Here is a 14,419-nt window from a genome sequence, read left to right on the forward strand (position 1 = left end):
CAGGGGATAAGCGCCTAGTTCTGCTGTCAGGCAATGGAGTTAATCCCTTCAACTCATGGTGTAGACTCGTTACCATTTCTTTTCGTCATCCCTCTGTGAGGGGACAGCTGGGGTTTGTAGGGGTCATAAAGAAAGACAAAAACTACTGGTAAATTTAACCCTCTACCCAAATGCTGACTCTTTCTGTGCTGGCAAAAAGGAGCATTGGGGAAAAATAATGTGTCATTCTCCCATCTTGGCCCTACCTGATTCCAGAAAAATCTCGGATCTGCCATTTAGAATCGTGACATAGTGAAAGCTGCCTAGACAGGTCTTATGGCTTTTTGTCATTGTTACCAATTAAGAGAGTTTATGATCTGAAAATAATCCAAGCTCACACTTTTTAGTAGTAGGCAGATCTGCAGCTTCAGCTGTTCAGAGGGCAAAACAACACCGTGATGGATGTTACTGACTTTCAGTGGGCCTTGTGCTCCCAAGTCACAGAGGCAGCTCTAAAACGCTCACCCTGAAGGCTGGGTTGCTCAAATGAGCCCAGTGCCAGATTTTTTCAAGTGCACAGCTCCCACTGTAACATTTAGGGCCAGACTTTCAAAAGAGCGTTATGAAACACTAGCCCCTCGTTTGGGTCCCTACATGAGGAGCTGAGCACTTTTGAAAATCTGGTCTGAATTGGGGGGGGCGGAGGGGTGGGGGCCTGAGCCTTTCTGAAAATTCCGATTGATGGCATAGGACATTTTTAGTGCTAGAAAAGTTTATACATGCCAGAAACTGGAGCGTGAATAGCCATTGTCAGGGCGTGAATCTGTTGAATAATTATACATAGAGAATTTCTCTGATACTAGTCCACTGAATTGGCATAGTCGTTCAGCTTCATTTTGATTAACTTTTTTAATTCAAGGTGATGCTGTGGGGCTATATTAACATTAATTGAGCTGACTATGTGCTTAGCTGTTACTACATGATGTCTTGCTCACCTTGATGCAGGTTGTTAATGCTCTTTAGTTTAGCTTTTTCTATACCTAGCAAAAATGTTTAAAAAATATACACAGGAAAGGTGTTTTCTATGGTTTCTAAGACTGTGCACCAGCTACATTTTTGTCACAATTTTTGCGTATCTTATTTCTGTAGGACGATCGCTATTGTGAACATAGCTTCATCGTATGTAGTGCCAGGCTGTGCTTTTAAGAGCCAGCTGTGTGTGGCTCTGTCAGGGACCATGTCTTTGAGGCCACACAGCTTGAACTCCAGCTGGGGCTTGTTAGGTTGGGACCTTAGCGTGTAAACTCTTTGGAGAAAGGACCGTTCTTCCTTCCATATAGGGCCAGTTCACGGCTAAATGTTTCAGACCAGGTTTTCAAGGGTTTTAAGGCCCCGAAAGCTGCAGATAGATGTTAGCATATAATCTGGTTTGTTAGCCTGAGACAGAATGGGATACAAAAGAGGTGGGACGAAGACCCCAGACTCCCGACCGTCCAAAATGGAACATGACCATAAGTTGTAAGGGGTGGGACAGGGGCATGCATTGCAGGTATTTTTGGACCTGCTAAAAAGGAGGAGGTGGTAATGGGGAACAGGGATACAGGCAAGGCTCTGCGGTGTCACAGCTGGGAAGGGAGATACGTGGTAAACGCTCTGCGGCATCAGAGCTGGGAATGGAACAATGGGAAACAGACTCTGCTGGTGTGCAGAGCTCCAGATATGCTTGCTTGGAACTAACCCCAATAAACATCACATTGCCTGCACTTTGGACTTCTGGTCTTCTGCTTGCTGTCTGTGTGACAAGAACCAGGGGAAGCGGTGAAGGGAAAGCCCTCTAACAATAGCCTCCTAGTGGGATTTTCAAAAATGTGTAAGGAGGTTGAGTGTCTAACTCCCATTAGGCACCCAAATATCTTTGAAAATTGGGCCTTTAGTGTTTAGCACACAGCTGGTGCTACAGTATATAATGACCGATAGAAGAGCATTCTACAGAAACTCCAACTGTAAGTGAGATCCTTATGTATCCAAAAGTGGATGGCGCTCATAGGAACTCCTTCTAGACATAGCTGAATGAGTGAAGAGCAAATCTCAAACAGTTTGGAGGCTTGGTTGGGATAAGCCAAACTACTTACTAGGGAACAAATCTTTACTGGAGGGGATAGACCAGTTAACGTAATAGGTCGCTCTAATTTCTAGCTAAAGTTTATGGATAACTTTAAGAGTCTCCCTTCCTTCTCTGTTCTCTTTCTCTCTACCTCCAGATTTGCCTTTTCACTCAAACCTAATCAAAACCTTAACTTTCTCTTTCCGTTGCTGCTTAAATGCTCACAGTAACTCAAATGCTGATGGCTGGTCTACGTTAGTGTATTCACTGTTGGTGACACCAGTAGTAAAAATGATGGGACATTTTAGGGAAAAAAGTCTAGTATCCACAGTGCCAATGGGGTTTGCACAGGTGCTGGGGACAACACCATTTGGCCTGCCAAACCCTGGATATGTTAAGAGGGACAGAATGCAGGCAAGCCAAAGGTGAATGTGTGGGGCAACATACCTTTTGCTGGTAAACTGAATACATTTGATACAGAAATCAAAGGGACATGATGAAAATACCATCCCATAAAGGGTCAACTTGAGTAGCTTTGAGATCTAAAGTCTGGGCCAGTTATATTTTCCCCATGCCCCTATTTTTCATAGGGCTTCAAAAGTTCTTCTAGAGAAAATTAGACTTCTTAAATAATTAGCATCCTGTTTGCAGTCTCAGCTGGGTATATAAGAAGGGGCTCCACTAAGGAAGGGCATGTTTACTGTGAATGGTATTCCAGGGGTGTAAACCGCTCCACATAAAGGTGTTTACAAACCAAAAAATGGTATATATAATATTAGTAACACGCATTTGCATGTATCCGACTGTCAGTTCTGTGTCTCCAAGTAAAAGTCAGCAATGTACATTGTCTAATAAAACAGCAAGCTTTTTTTAAAAAAAGTACATCTTAATATAAATAGTTTATTCAGTGCATGATTGTGTGTACAACAAATAATAAACAACTCTTTTGTACAAGGCAGACAACTGCTTGTACAGAACTATGTCAGGTTTGGAGCACAGAATCCAATGATGGTTAATGCACAAAATCTTACACATCATGCAACTCTATGCCAATATTCCAACTTTCTCCCATGCAACAGATATGATGACCTAAATGGAAACCTAACTAAATTTTTAAACAATTTTTCCAATAGCATGTATGAGTATATGTTGTTTAGGGGTAACCTGTCCTAACGCTTCCTCCTACACAAGAATCACGTGCCCATTACAGGAAAAGAAGGACTTTTACAAATAAGACATTTCTTATAAAAAATTAAGTCACCTTAATTCCACAGTTTCTGTCTTTAGAAAAGACGCCACAACAACAGTTTAACATGATACACAAAATGGAATTAAGATAAATCTACATTGGAGGATAATTCTATCCCTTTACGTTATCTTCCACTGACTCAGGTTAACAAAACAACTCAATTCTTACAGACTGGGGTCAGCACAAGAACTTTACCAGAATGCTACAAATCTATAAAAATTTATATTTCAGTGTGTTTAAAATCACAAGAACACTGTTTGCTTGAGCCTGAGACACCGACTCTCAGTTCCAGCCCTGAATTTATTATTGTTGGTTTTTTAAAGACACGGCTTTAAAGGCCCATTTGAGTTGAGAAATCAAAACGTTGCACTAATCCAAATTAAAGGATACCTTTGTTATCAAGCCTTAGATATAAAATAGTAAGCCAAGAAAACAACAAAGTTTACATTTTTGTTGTTTGCCCCTATAAAACATATAAGCGTTAAAATTTCCTTTGAAGAGCAAAAGTGGTCTTTTTATTTCTTGGTTGGAAAGCAAATTCTTATCAGCCGTGAATGCTGTGAAATGTTTTTGTTTAGTTTTCCACAAAGCATAGGAGAGAAAAAAGAAAGAGAAAGAGAGAGAGGAAAAAGAGCTAGACATTTCTTCTCCGAGATTTATTCCACAGTTATGTTTTGCTGGCTATCCCGGTGCCTTGTGATATGCACACGCATATTCTACATATTTGGGATATATCCTTTGACAACCAGAAGATCTAATGGCTGATAAACGAGTGACCTATGCAAGTTCGGCGGCTTGTCCTGAACAATTGAACGGTTTGGATGAAAGACTGCTAGTAAGAATTCAACGGCATCCAGCGGTAAGGTTCCATTTACAGAGCACTTGGCTTGCCTTAACCTGGCTACGTTGATTCATTTTGACTCATGGATTTCCCTCCATTTAACACTCCTGAAACACTTCTGCTTTTTGTCGGGGTCCCACTTCCAGATCTTGAAAATTCTGTGAGATCGTGAAGAGAAGGTTCTTTGTACATGGCCACTGAAAATCAGAAAGAAATAGCGGCACATCAGCACATTTTATATGCTGTTACTTTTGCCTCTGTTCTTGGCTATGCAATTTCAAGGGCTAATTAGACCTTTTCGTTCAATAATAAGTAACATGGGAATAGTAAAAGAAATGTATTCACTACATGGATAAGATCATTAGGAGATTTCTCTTTTTCTACATGTAAACACTCATGAAAAGAGAATTTCAAAGGTTCATATTAAGGGGCAAAATATTAGAGGCACTAGGTAAAATATGCACATAACCATTTTCTCTCTGCAAAATTCTGTAGGCTAGATTTTCACGGGGCGTAAATCAATGGATCTGACTCAACATTTGTGCACATGCTCCAGGTAAATGACCACAAAAATGAACCTTTAAGTTTTCTATTGCATACACAAATGCAGTGGTTTTGTCGGGGCACTGGATTCTGCTGAGAATCTGGCCCTAAATATGTAGACTGTAAAGCTAGACAAGACATAGGCTGAAATGGCCTTTCTATCCATCCAGGGTTGTGCATCTTGGAGATAATCTCTATGATTTCAAAATGGCATTTGCCTTAAGAGGTTACAAATAAACCTAGGGTCTAAGACAAGGCATCATCTGTGTCTCACATGCATTGTTTTTAATGTTTGGGTGCTGGTCCATATGTTTAATAATTGTGTAGTAGAGATAAAATGTTACCATCTGAATATTATACCATTAATAAACATCCCTGAAGCGTAAAACAAAGTGTGACATGATACATCTTTTTGCTGGTTGCCAGTTGTACTATCTAGGTTAAATCTTTATGGACTGTAATGGACAGACTGGGAACTACCAATACAAATGGGTTAACATATGTATTTGAATACACAAAGCAAATGAATATCACAATATGTAGTCAAATCTGAAAAAGTAGCTCCAATTACATTAATGGTGTGCTGCAGGATGTTACATTTCCATTATGTAAATGGGTCAACACTTAAAATGTATTTTTTGCAATTAAATATTTCTGATATAATATAACATCATTTCATAGTAGTTGGGAAAACTAAAGAAATTACCTTTTAAGGGTTTTGGAAGAAAGTGTGCTGCGGGTTTATTTTTCTTCACATGGTTTCCTTTCATTATTTCTCCTTCTTTGTTAAGACCCAGATACCAACCCCTGCCCGACTGTTGCTGTCTGTAGATCATTGAAGAATACGTCACATAGTAGTTTTCAAATACTGATTCTTTGAACTTGCATTCAGGTGTGAAATGTTCCTGGAAGAAAGTAACAGATCAATGCCTGCAGCGCTGAATTGCACATCAGTTAATACAAGATGATTTGATATTCATTGCCTTTCAGATGGTTAACAGACATACCTTCCCCATCCAATTATGGAACACTGGCCCTAAAAATATGAACACCAGAGTAATACAATTTGAAACCCATGGAAGAGTGCAGAGAGCAACTCAAAGAAGCGTAATAAAATCTTGCTGCCCAATGAGTAAACTCAAAGTGAAGAATTATTGATCAGTGAGTCTCTCTGTACTTGCTAGTAGCGTGCACAGTGACAATATAAACCAGCCGTGAACTACTGAGTGTTTAAAGGAGAAAAGTCCGGTAAAAATTCCAAGCAAAGATGCAGTGAGTAAATTGGTCTCTTACCAACCACTTGATGTTAAATTAGCTTATAGCAGCTACCTTATGAAGTCTAAATTATTGATACCCTTTGACAAGCACAGCATATTACATGCTGTATGTCCTTGAAGCCTGTGATAGCTATTGGAAAACCAGTCTGTGAGATCAGGCTCTGTTCTGAGAACCATGCAGCACCTAGTTACAATGGCAAGGGTTAAAGATGAAGCATAACCTTTCAATTTGAACTTCACTGCTTCGAAAGGAATGATGGGGGCTAATGCTTAAAGCAATGAGCAAGACCGGAGTTGCCTAGTTTGTAATCCTGGCTGAGTGAGTGACTCTCATCCTGTACTTCTGGCTGAGTGAGGTTCACCTCTTTTTGGCACCAGAGGCCAAAGAGTAACAAGAAGGAATTGCACTGGAAACTGGCAGCTGAGCTTTCGAAGATAAATACACGGTTTGCATCCATCTGCATGGTCCTAGGCACTCTCCTTGTTTCTGGGGTGAAGCTCTCCGCGTGCATGCTGATGCCTTGTGCAGAGGGGCTGTCTGCCAGCACAGAGCCCTGCCTCTTCAGTGCACTGGACACCCACGCCTCTAAACTAACTGCCTCAGGAGATGATGGGAAGGTCAGCAAATAATAATAAACCTCTAGCATCAATTCGCAGTCTACTCCCCAGCAACAGCGACGCTGCCTAGCAGCCTGCCCTCTGCCCAAGTCATACAAAAGACTAAGGAGGGCAAGAGAGTGAGGGGAGGCTGTGCCGTAGTCCATCCCTGTACGGCTTTCCCAGCAGGAGTCACTGCGTAGCGCAGGCCTGTAGTTTTTGTGTAAAACTTTAATTTTTTAATCAAAATTGGTCATTTTTCAAACAAACATTTTCATGGAAAATTTCTTTTCTAAATTCTTTGATTTTATATTTTTGACCAAAAAATCCCCCAAACCACAATTATTGTGTGTGCTCCTCCCCTTCTGTTCTCTCCCTTTTTGCATGGCAAAAATGGAAGAGGGGAAAAAAGTAAAAAAAAAAAAAAGGGGGGGGGATAATAGAAGAGGGGGTGGGGGAGGAAAGAAAATAAAACCAGTTTTTTTTTTAGATTTTATTTTTTTGTCAAAAAATTAGAAATTTTGAGACGGCCAAAAAATTTCAACATTTTTGGTGAAACGTGACCTCTTTCGACCAGTTCTAGTGTACAGTGATATGTGATGACGGCAGAAAGAGCTGTCTTAGTCACAGTAAGACACACAACTCCACATTGTACCCATATAAATACGGGGCCTGATGCTCGGAGGTGCTGAGCATGAAGTACTGGGGTTCAGCCAAACTTGTGAACTTTGGCTTAAATCTATATCTACCCAGTCTGTCTCTGTGTGTGTGTGTGTGTGTGTGTGTGTGTGTGTGGCTCTGACACTCTCCAGTCTCTGAGAATAATGAGAACAAAGATACAGGTGGGAAAGTAAAACTTGGAAAGTAAAGCCTTGAACTGCATCACTGAAACCACTGAGAGCTCTCTTAATTCGAGGGGTGCAGGATTAGACTTTATGCAAACAAAAATGCATGATTCAATATTTTTTTCCCAAGGCAAAATAAGTGATATGTTCATTAGTTTTAAACCCAGCATTAATTAGTATGTCCAATGAGCAGGGGCACATTTTCTTTCAGTGTTGACCACTCATGCACATCATTGTAGCTACTGTAAGACATAACTAAGATCCATGCTGTAGTTGTAAACAATACCTAAGTTCAACAGTAAGAGCAGAATTTTCACAATATGCATCCCAAGGTCAACACAGGAAGTTTAAAAACAAAAAATTAAACCGTTTCCCACAGTCTTTTCCAGGTTTATGAGCCGATTCCACTGCAAGCCTACCACTGGCTCCTTCAGTCTTTTCCAGAGAAACAAGTCACTGATTTACCATCCTCCAACATCTAGGATTTGTTGTTGTGAGTAATTTGCATGTTGGTGGAAAAACAACAGTGTTTTTTTCCATCTCTTCATGCATAAATACCTGCTTCACAAATGCAAATTCTTTTCACATAGGTTATAGCAAAATATCACTCATCCTTTAAAATTTAGATCCTTTTTTCAGTTGTCACATTTTTTGTGCACTAATCGCCTTTGTTTTTTTTTTTTTAACAGTATTCTGAAACGAACGATACGGGGAAAAATAACTTCCCTGAAGTATATGGGAGAAGAAACTGTGGATTTCACCCTATGAAATAAAGGGGTGGTTTTGTTTTGTTTTTTAAATCACTGCTCAATGCATCCTAGTGGCCCATTAGCCCCTAGAATAGTTGGATATATTTTAGAACTGACAGGATAATCAAAATTATAAATTGATGAGCTATGACATTTCTGTTTAAGAGACAAAAACATTTGTAAGGTTCTAATGAAATCAGTAGGAATTTAGATTAAGAACTGCAAATGATGCACATGTTTTGAAAACAGTTTTCAAGCAGCAAACCCATGAGGTATTTACTCTGGAGTTATAAATCCCTTAAAGCAAGGGGTTTATAATAGAAACACGAATGCAATTTTAACTATAGTAGTGATGGCTATTGTAAAATGCCACTGTATTTTTCCTAAAATTTCTGAGTTTAATCTTGCTTGCCTTCCTTATATGTGTAGTCTCGTAGGCTTCAACAGAGTTATTCGTGTGCATGAGGATTTGACTCTAATTATGTCAGTACTGTAGTAAACACAAGCAAGAAATAAATTGTGAAAGTATCTTGAGGGTAATTTTGGTTTAAAAAATCATAGGAAATAAGAGGCGTAAATTAAATGAGTCAGAGCTGGACCCAGTTTCTTGAATATTCCTTTCAGAGAAAGCGGTGCTATTTTAACATTCTTCTACAGATTTGTACTACATCCTTTTGCCCTCGTGTCTTTGTGCAGGCGAAGGAACAGAATTCAAACCCAACCGATTGGCAGTCGCTGTAACAAAAAGTGCACAGTAAACAATGTCACCCCTGTTCCTTCATGTTAATTAGTTGCTATTTAGTTAATTGACAGTCAGCTTCAATCACTATCAAAGGGGGCCAGTCACTGTATTTTATATGATTTCCAACTAAAACCCTTCTACCGCATTACTCCATCCATCGCTTGCTGTGTTAATAAGGAATATTGTGAGTATATCATCCAATTAAGAGTAGTAAAACAGAAAACTACAGTGGGCCACTGAATGATTATGGCTTATGTACAGTAATTTGCAGCTGTTTACAAAAGGCTTGCTGTATTCAGTGATGGAGGTTCAGATTAGGAACCGAACCACAACATTTGCACTCCCTCTCCCCCTCCCAAGAAGCCAGTTGATTTCAGAGTGCACTGCTGTCACATGGAGTGGCTACACTTGGCAGTAACAAGGAAGCAGGTATCCCCTCCCTTCACCCCTCCACCCCCATTAAGTGTGTGACATTCTCACCACAGGATTCGTCAAAAGGCTGCAGTGAGGACTGATACGCTCCCCGCACTTGGTCTGGTGTGACAGAGGATAAAGGGTGGATATAGAAAGGAAAACATTCTAAAAAGCCTATTTCACCCTTGATTTTTCTTGGCTTTGTTGTTCCGGTAACAAGCTATGCTTGGTGCTATGATGCAGCCGAGAGCCCTGTTAATGCCAGACATCCCTTCGATGCTGGTGCGATGGCACAATGCCGTGGTAATTCCTCCCCCTCTCGCAGGAGGTAATCCCTTTACCTGGCTCCTCCAGATACTCAATGGTCATTAACGTGGGTGTGCAGTTTTTTGAAGGTGAACGGCATCCACCATGTCTACTCTTCTCCCTCACATGCTGGGCTACCACATCAGTTTTCTTTTCATTGTTTTTTCCAGCTTTGGAAAAGAAGGCACCTAATTTAACTGACTATTTTGGCATTCAGTCATGCTTCTCTGGCTTGTCTAACTGCTATTCTTTCCTAGCATGTCGCCCTAGCTACTAAAAGACGAGACGTACATGCTGAACGGCTTTGTCTTTTTAAACATCTATCTATGCTGTTTGTGGCGGCAGACGTTGTGTTCTTTCAGGAACGCAAAATGGTGCATTTAACACGGTTTATTTTTTACAAGTATTTGTTTCCATCAATTCAGTTTATTAATTAATAATACCTACAAGCTTCCTGCCTGCTTAAAAAGAAAAGGGGGAATCTTTGCAGTAGGAATGCTAAATAGCTGTGCTTCTCGCAAGCAGGTGTTTTATTGGTATAACACAAGGCTAGAAATATTTAGCAACAGAGCGACTAAAGCAAATACCAACATTGATACCCCCCCCCCCCAGTAATTTAGGGTCTTGCACCCCAATCTAGCCAATCACTTAACTTTCAGCAAACCTTTCCCAGGTGTCTGGCTGGTGGGTCTTGCCCACATGCTCAGGGTCTAACTCAGGGGTGGGCAAACTTTTTGGCCTGAGGGCCACATTGGGGTTGCAAAACTATATGGAGGGCCGGGTAGGGAAGGCTGTGCCTCCCCAAACAGCCTGACCCCCACTCTCTATCTACCCCTCCCACTTCTCGCCCCCTGACTGCCCCCCTCAGAATCACCGACCCATCCAACCCCCCCTGCTCCTTGTCCCCTAACCGCCCCCTCCCGGGACTCCCCACCCCTAACCGCCCCCTGGAACCTCACCCCCTATCCAACTGCCCTGTTTCCCGTCCCCTGGCTGCCCCCCAGACCTCTATCCACACCTCTGCCCCCTGACAGGCCAACCCCGGGAACCCACGCCTATCCAACCCCCCATGTTCTGCATCCCCTGACCGCTATCCAATCCCTGCCCCCTGACAGGCCCCTTGGGACTCCCACGCCTATCCAACACCCCCCCTCCCCTGACTGCTCCCCGCCCCGAACCTGAGCTATCCCTCCCCCACTAAAATATTAAGATCTTCAAGTCCAGCCCCTTGCCTTCACTAGCAGGACCAAATACTGATTTTTTCCCCAGATCTCTAAGTGGCCCCCTCAAGGATTGAAGTCATAACCCTGGGTTTAGCAGGCCAATACTCAAACCACTGAGCTATCCCTCCCCCCTCTTCTTTTCATGTCCTAAACTGGCTGGTTGTACATTGAATTGCACATTTGGGGAAGCTGCTTCTTCCACAGTAGTGTGGGTGGCTGATACAGAGCAGGGAGATGGTGGAATTATACTGCAAAGAATGGTGGACAGAATGAAGTGCTAAGTAGTAACCCACTACCGGTTCTCTTATTCAAATGGCCCTTTAGCAAATGAGTTTCTGTCTGAAGTTAGAACCCTGAAGAGTATACATTCATTGTGTTCTTTATAATATGACTGAAATTGTAATTTTCAGGCCTCTGTTTCCTTCTCCCAACAATGAGACAAAAGCTAAAGTCAAAAATCTGGCGCAGAAACATCACTGATAACCTACAAAAGTTCACGAACTTCCAGGCGTCAGCGTGTACCAGTGAGATGAATATTCTGGTTGTTAACCACACATTTAGTTACCAGTGAGGGTGACAGAAAGTTCTTGCTGTTATCCAAGAAGTAGCATCTCAAAAAAGTCTCTAGAAATTTTGGAATGAAGCATGCACATGGAAAATCTAAAGGTTGCAGATATGATAGAATTTGTCTCTTTCCGAGAGTAACAAACTGTGGTCCCAGTCCAGCCCTTACTCATCTGAGTGATCCTACTGACCATTTATCCATACAAATAAGTGTTGCAGGATTAGATCTTGAGATTTAACTTAGTATATGTGCGGATGATATTAATGGTATTCCATTTTTCTCTTCAGCTTTTCTGAAAGGAAGCCCACAGCAGAATGTGAAAGTATTTTGCATTAATGAATTGTGTATTTATAATAGCCTAGGATAAAAACAAAAAGGATAGTCACCTGGTTTGCCTCGAAGTTAATAGTATATAGGGCAATAGATATGCAAAAATATTTTGTACGGAAAAAAAAAAAAAAGACAAACTAGCTTTAAGGAAACTGATTAATTCCGGTCACAACTCAGACTTGCTTAAGTAAGCAAGAAGATAAATTGTCAGGAACTTCTGCTTGGTTTTGATCTAATCAGCTCAACTCCTGAAATGTTCTTGCATAAAAAGAATTACATCTGCATTCAAAATATATATCTATGGACAATAAAAAAGAAGTCATCTGATATGATCATTTGGTAAAAAGACTTCAGTAGTATGAACTTGGAATGGCTACATTATTCCAAGCAGATAACTGACCAGATCACCAAGGGAGAGAAAAGTAATAACTAATTACATATAGAAAAATCTAATATGATTTTTCCCCCATACCAAATTCTAAGGTCCAGTTTTTGGATACCTACCAGATGTGGACGTTACTATACCAATGCAAAGCTGGAAATCGTCCTGTTCTAATGGTGTAAAAGCTCCTGCTTCTGGCCCAGACACCTGGAGTATCAGATCTTGGACCCAATCACTGATCCAGGACTTAAATATTAACCATCCTGACCCTCAACCAAGGATAATTTGAGGGGCGGGGAATTCCACCCACAGACGGGGAGCGAAGGGAACCTCCCCTTTTTAAGGTGGCTGTTTACAGCTATTCAAATGTTTGTCATATTATACTAGATCGCAGATGAGATGGGTTAGCAGGCAGAGTGCAAACGAGTTGATCAAGGATGCATGATCTATGGAATTTATCCCATGGCTGTCATCACTATGCATTTTGTGTTAGTCCCACCAGCAGAGGTGCTAACCCAACAAATTAAGGAGTAAACAATGTGGATCATTCAAAATCGAACAGTCTCAACGTTGGTATTTATGAAGCAAACCTGGGCTGTAATTGCGTGATATTTCATGGAGCAGTTGATCAGAATGATCAGAAATTGGATTCAAAAGGATTCAATGGCATGGACACAAATGATTCAGAAATGCTAATTCAGACGAACGGATTAGGAAATGCTTTTAAATGTGGGGTGCATAATTACAGATTCCATGAGAACAACGATGTGGTATCCGTATGGGCTATATCCTTTATTGTATCCACTTTTAACAAAATCTCAACTTTTCATTTCTATGTTTCCCAATTTCTTTCAGCACTTTGATGCAAACTAGGATTTCGTTCTATCATCGTGAATTTCTGAAGGACCCCTTTCAAGTTACCGTGCTGCTACTTTAGCTATTTTTCTGCACCAGCAGTTCCACCTTTTATTAACAGAGATTGATTTTCTTCATCTTTGGCATGTGGCCTTCCAGAGTGTATCCTCTGCATCATCGCCCAGGAGCGTGTGAAATATCAACAGCACAAAATGTGAAATCTTCAACTTGCAAGGTATCAGAAATAACAGCTTCTGGATCATCAGATGAAAAAACTCTGTGAAGAAATTTCTATACTCTGTGAAGCCAACATAGTCCTGTTAGCTACAGGAATATAAGCTCCTTCTTTAAAAGACTTTAGTCTCAATCAAGACTGTAGGTATAGATAGGTCCCAATCCTGCACAGATTTGTGCATGCTGCTTAATTTTACCTACTGTAAGTTGCCCAAGTGATTTCAGTGCAGCTACTCACAGTGCACGAAGTTAAGTATCTGTGTCAGACTTTGCAGGTTTGGGGCCATAGAGGGATTTCCTAACTGACCTTGTAGCAGGGTTTCTCAAACAGGGGTTGCTGCTTGTGTAGGGAAAGCCCCTGGCGGGCTGGTGTGAGCCCCGTCCGCAGATCCGGCCGATTGTGGCTCCCACTGGCCGTGAATCGCTGCTTTGGGCCAACGGGAGCTGCTGGAAGCGGCGCAGGCCGAGGGACTTACAGGCCGCTGCCTCTAGCAGCCCCCATTGGCCTGCAGCGGCGATCCGCGGTCAGTGGGAGCCGTGATCGGTCGGACCTGCAGACGGGGCTCACACCAGCCCGCCAGGGGCTTTCCCTACACAAGCGGCGACCCCTGTTTGAGAAACCCTGCATTAAATGAAATGGTAAAACTCCCATTGATTTCATGGGAGCAGAGTTAGGCCTATACTGAGCTCTTCTACAAATCCCATTCTTAAAATACTGTGTGCAATTCTACTGTCCTTATTATAGGAAAGGCTTCGTTGCTAAGACTGAAAAAGTGCAGTGGGAAATAACCAAAATGATTCAGGGGATGGATTGTAAGAAAAGATGAGAGAGATTTTGCCTCTGCTGGTCAGAAATAAAGATGTAACGTAATGGAGATCTGGAAGAAGTATGTACTAGAGCTATCTGAAACTACCTACAATATTTAATTCATAAATAAGCAGCAATTGGGCATAGAAGTAATTTAGGCAGAATTTCTTTACCGGGTATTCATTCATAGCATGAGGATCTTTTTTATTTGCATAATAAACATCCAGTAATAGTGGGAATATGCAGAAAACTGCAAACAAAGCAATAAATCAGAGTATGTAAATCCATTCAAGGGAGGATTGAGGAAAGAGAAAAATATATTGTGTCGGAGCTACTAACTACGGTAAATATCTGTGCTCCAGCAATGAGATTTCGT

At 41.3% G+C, this 14,419-nt stretch overlaps 1 protein-coding gene across 5 annotated transcripts in view; it reads right to left on the reverse strand.

Moving 5' to 3' along the window:
- Positions 1-2,948: 2,948 nt before the first annotated feature.
- FGF13 (fibroblast growth factor 13) overlaps positions 2,949-14,419 on the reverse strand; it is a 336,182-nt gene continuing 324,711 nt past the window's right edge. For all 5 annotated transcript variants that reach the window (XM_034781122.1, XM_034781118.1, XM_034781119.1 and 2 more), the window contains 2 exons: positions 5,423-5,621; positions 2,949-4,370 (listed from right to left, as the gene is read on the reverse strand). In XM_034781122.1, the coding sequence (XP_034637013.1) occupies positions 4,234-4,370; positions 5,423-5,621 (336 nt within the window). In that variant the 3' untranslated portion in view covers positions 2,949-4,233. The remainder of the gene's footprint in view (positions 4,371-5,422; positions 5,622-14,419) is intronic.

Source organism: Trachemys scripta, chromosome 9, assembly GCF_013100865.1.
Source record: "Trachemys scripta elegans isolate TJP31775 chromosome 9, CAS_Tse_1.0, whole genome shotgun sequence".
Lineage (NCBI taxonomy): Eukaryota > Metazoa > Chordata > Testudines > Emydidae > Trachemys > Trachemys scripta.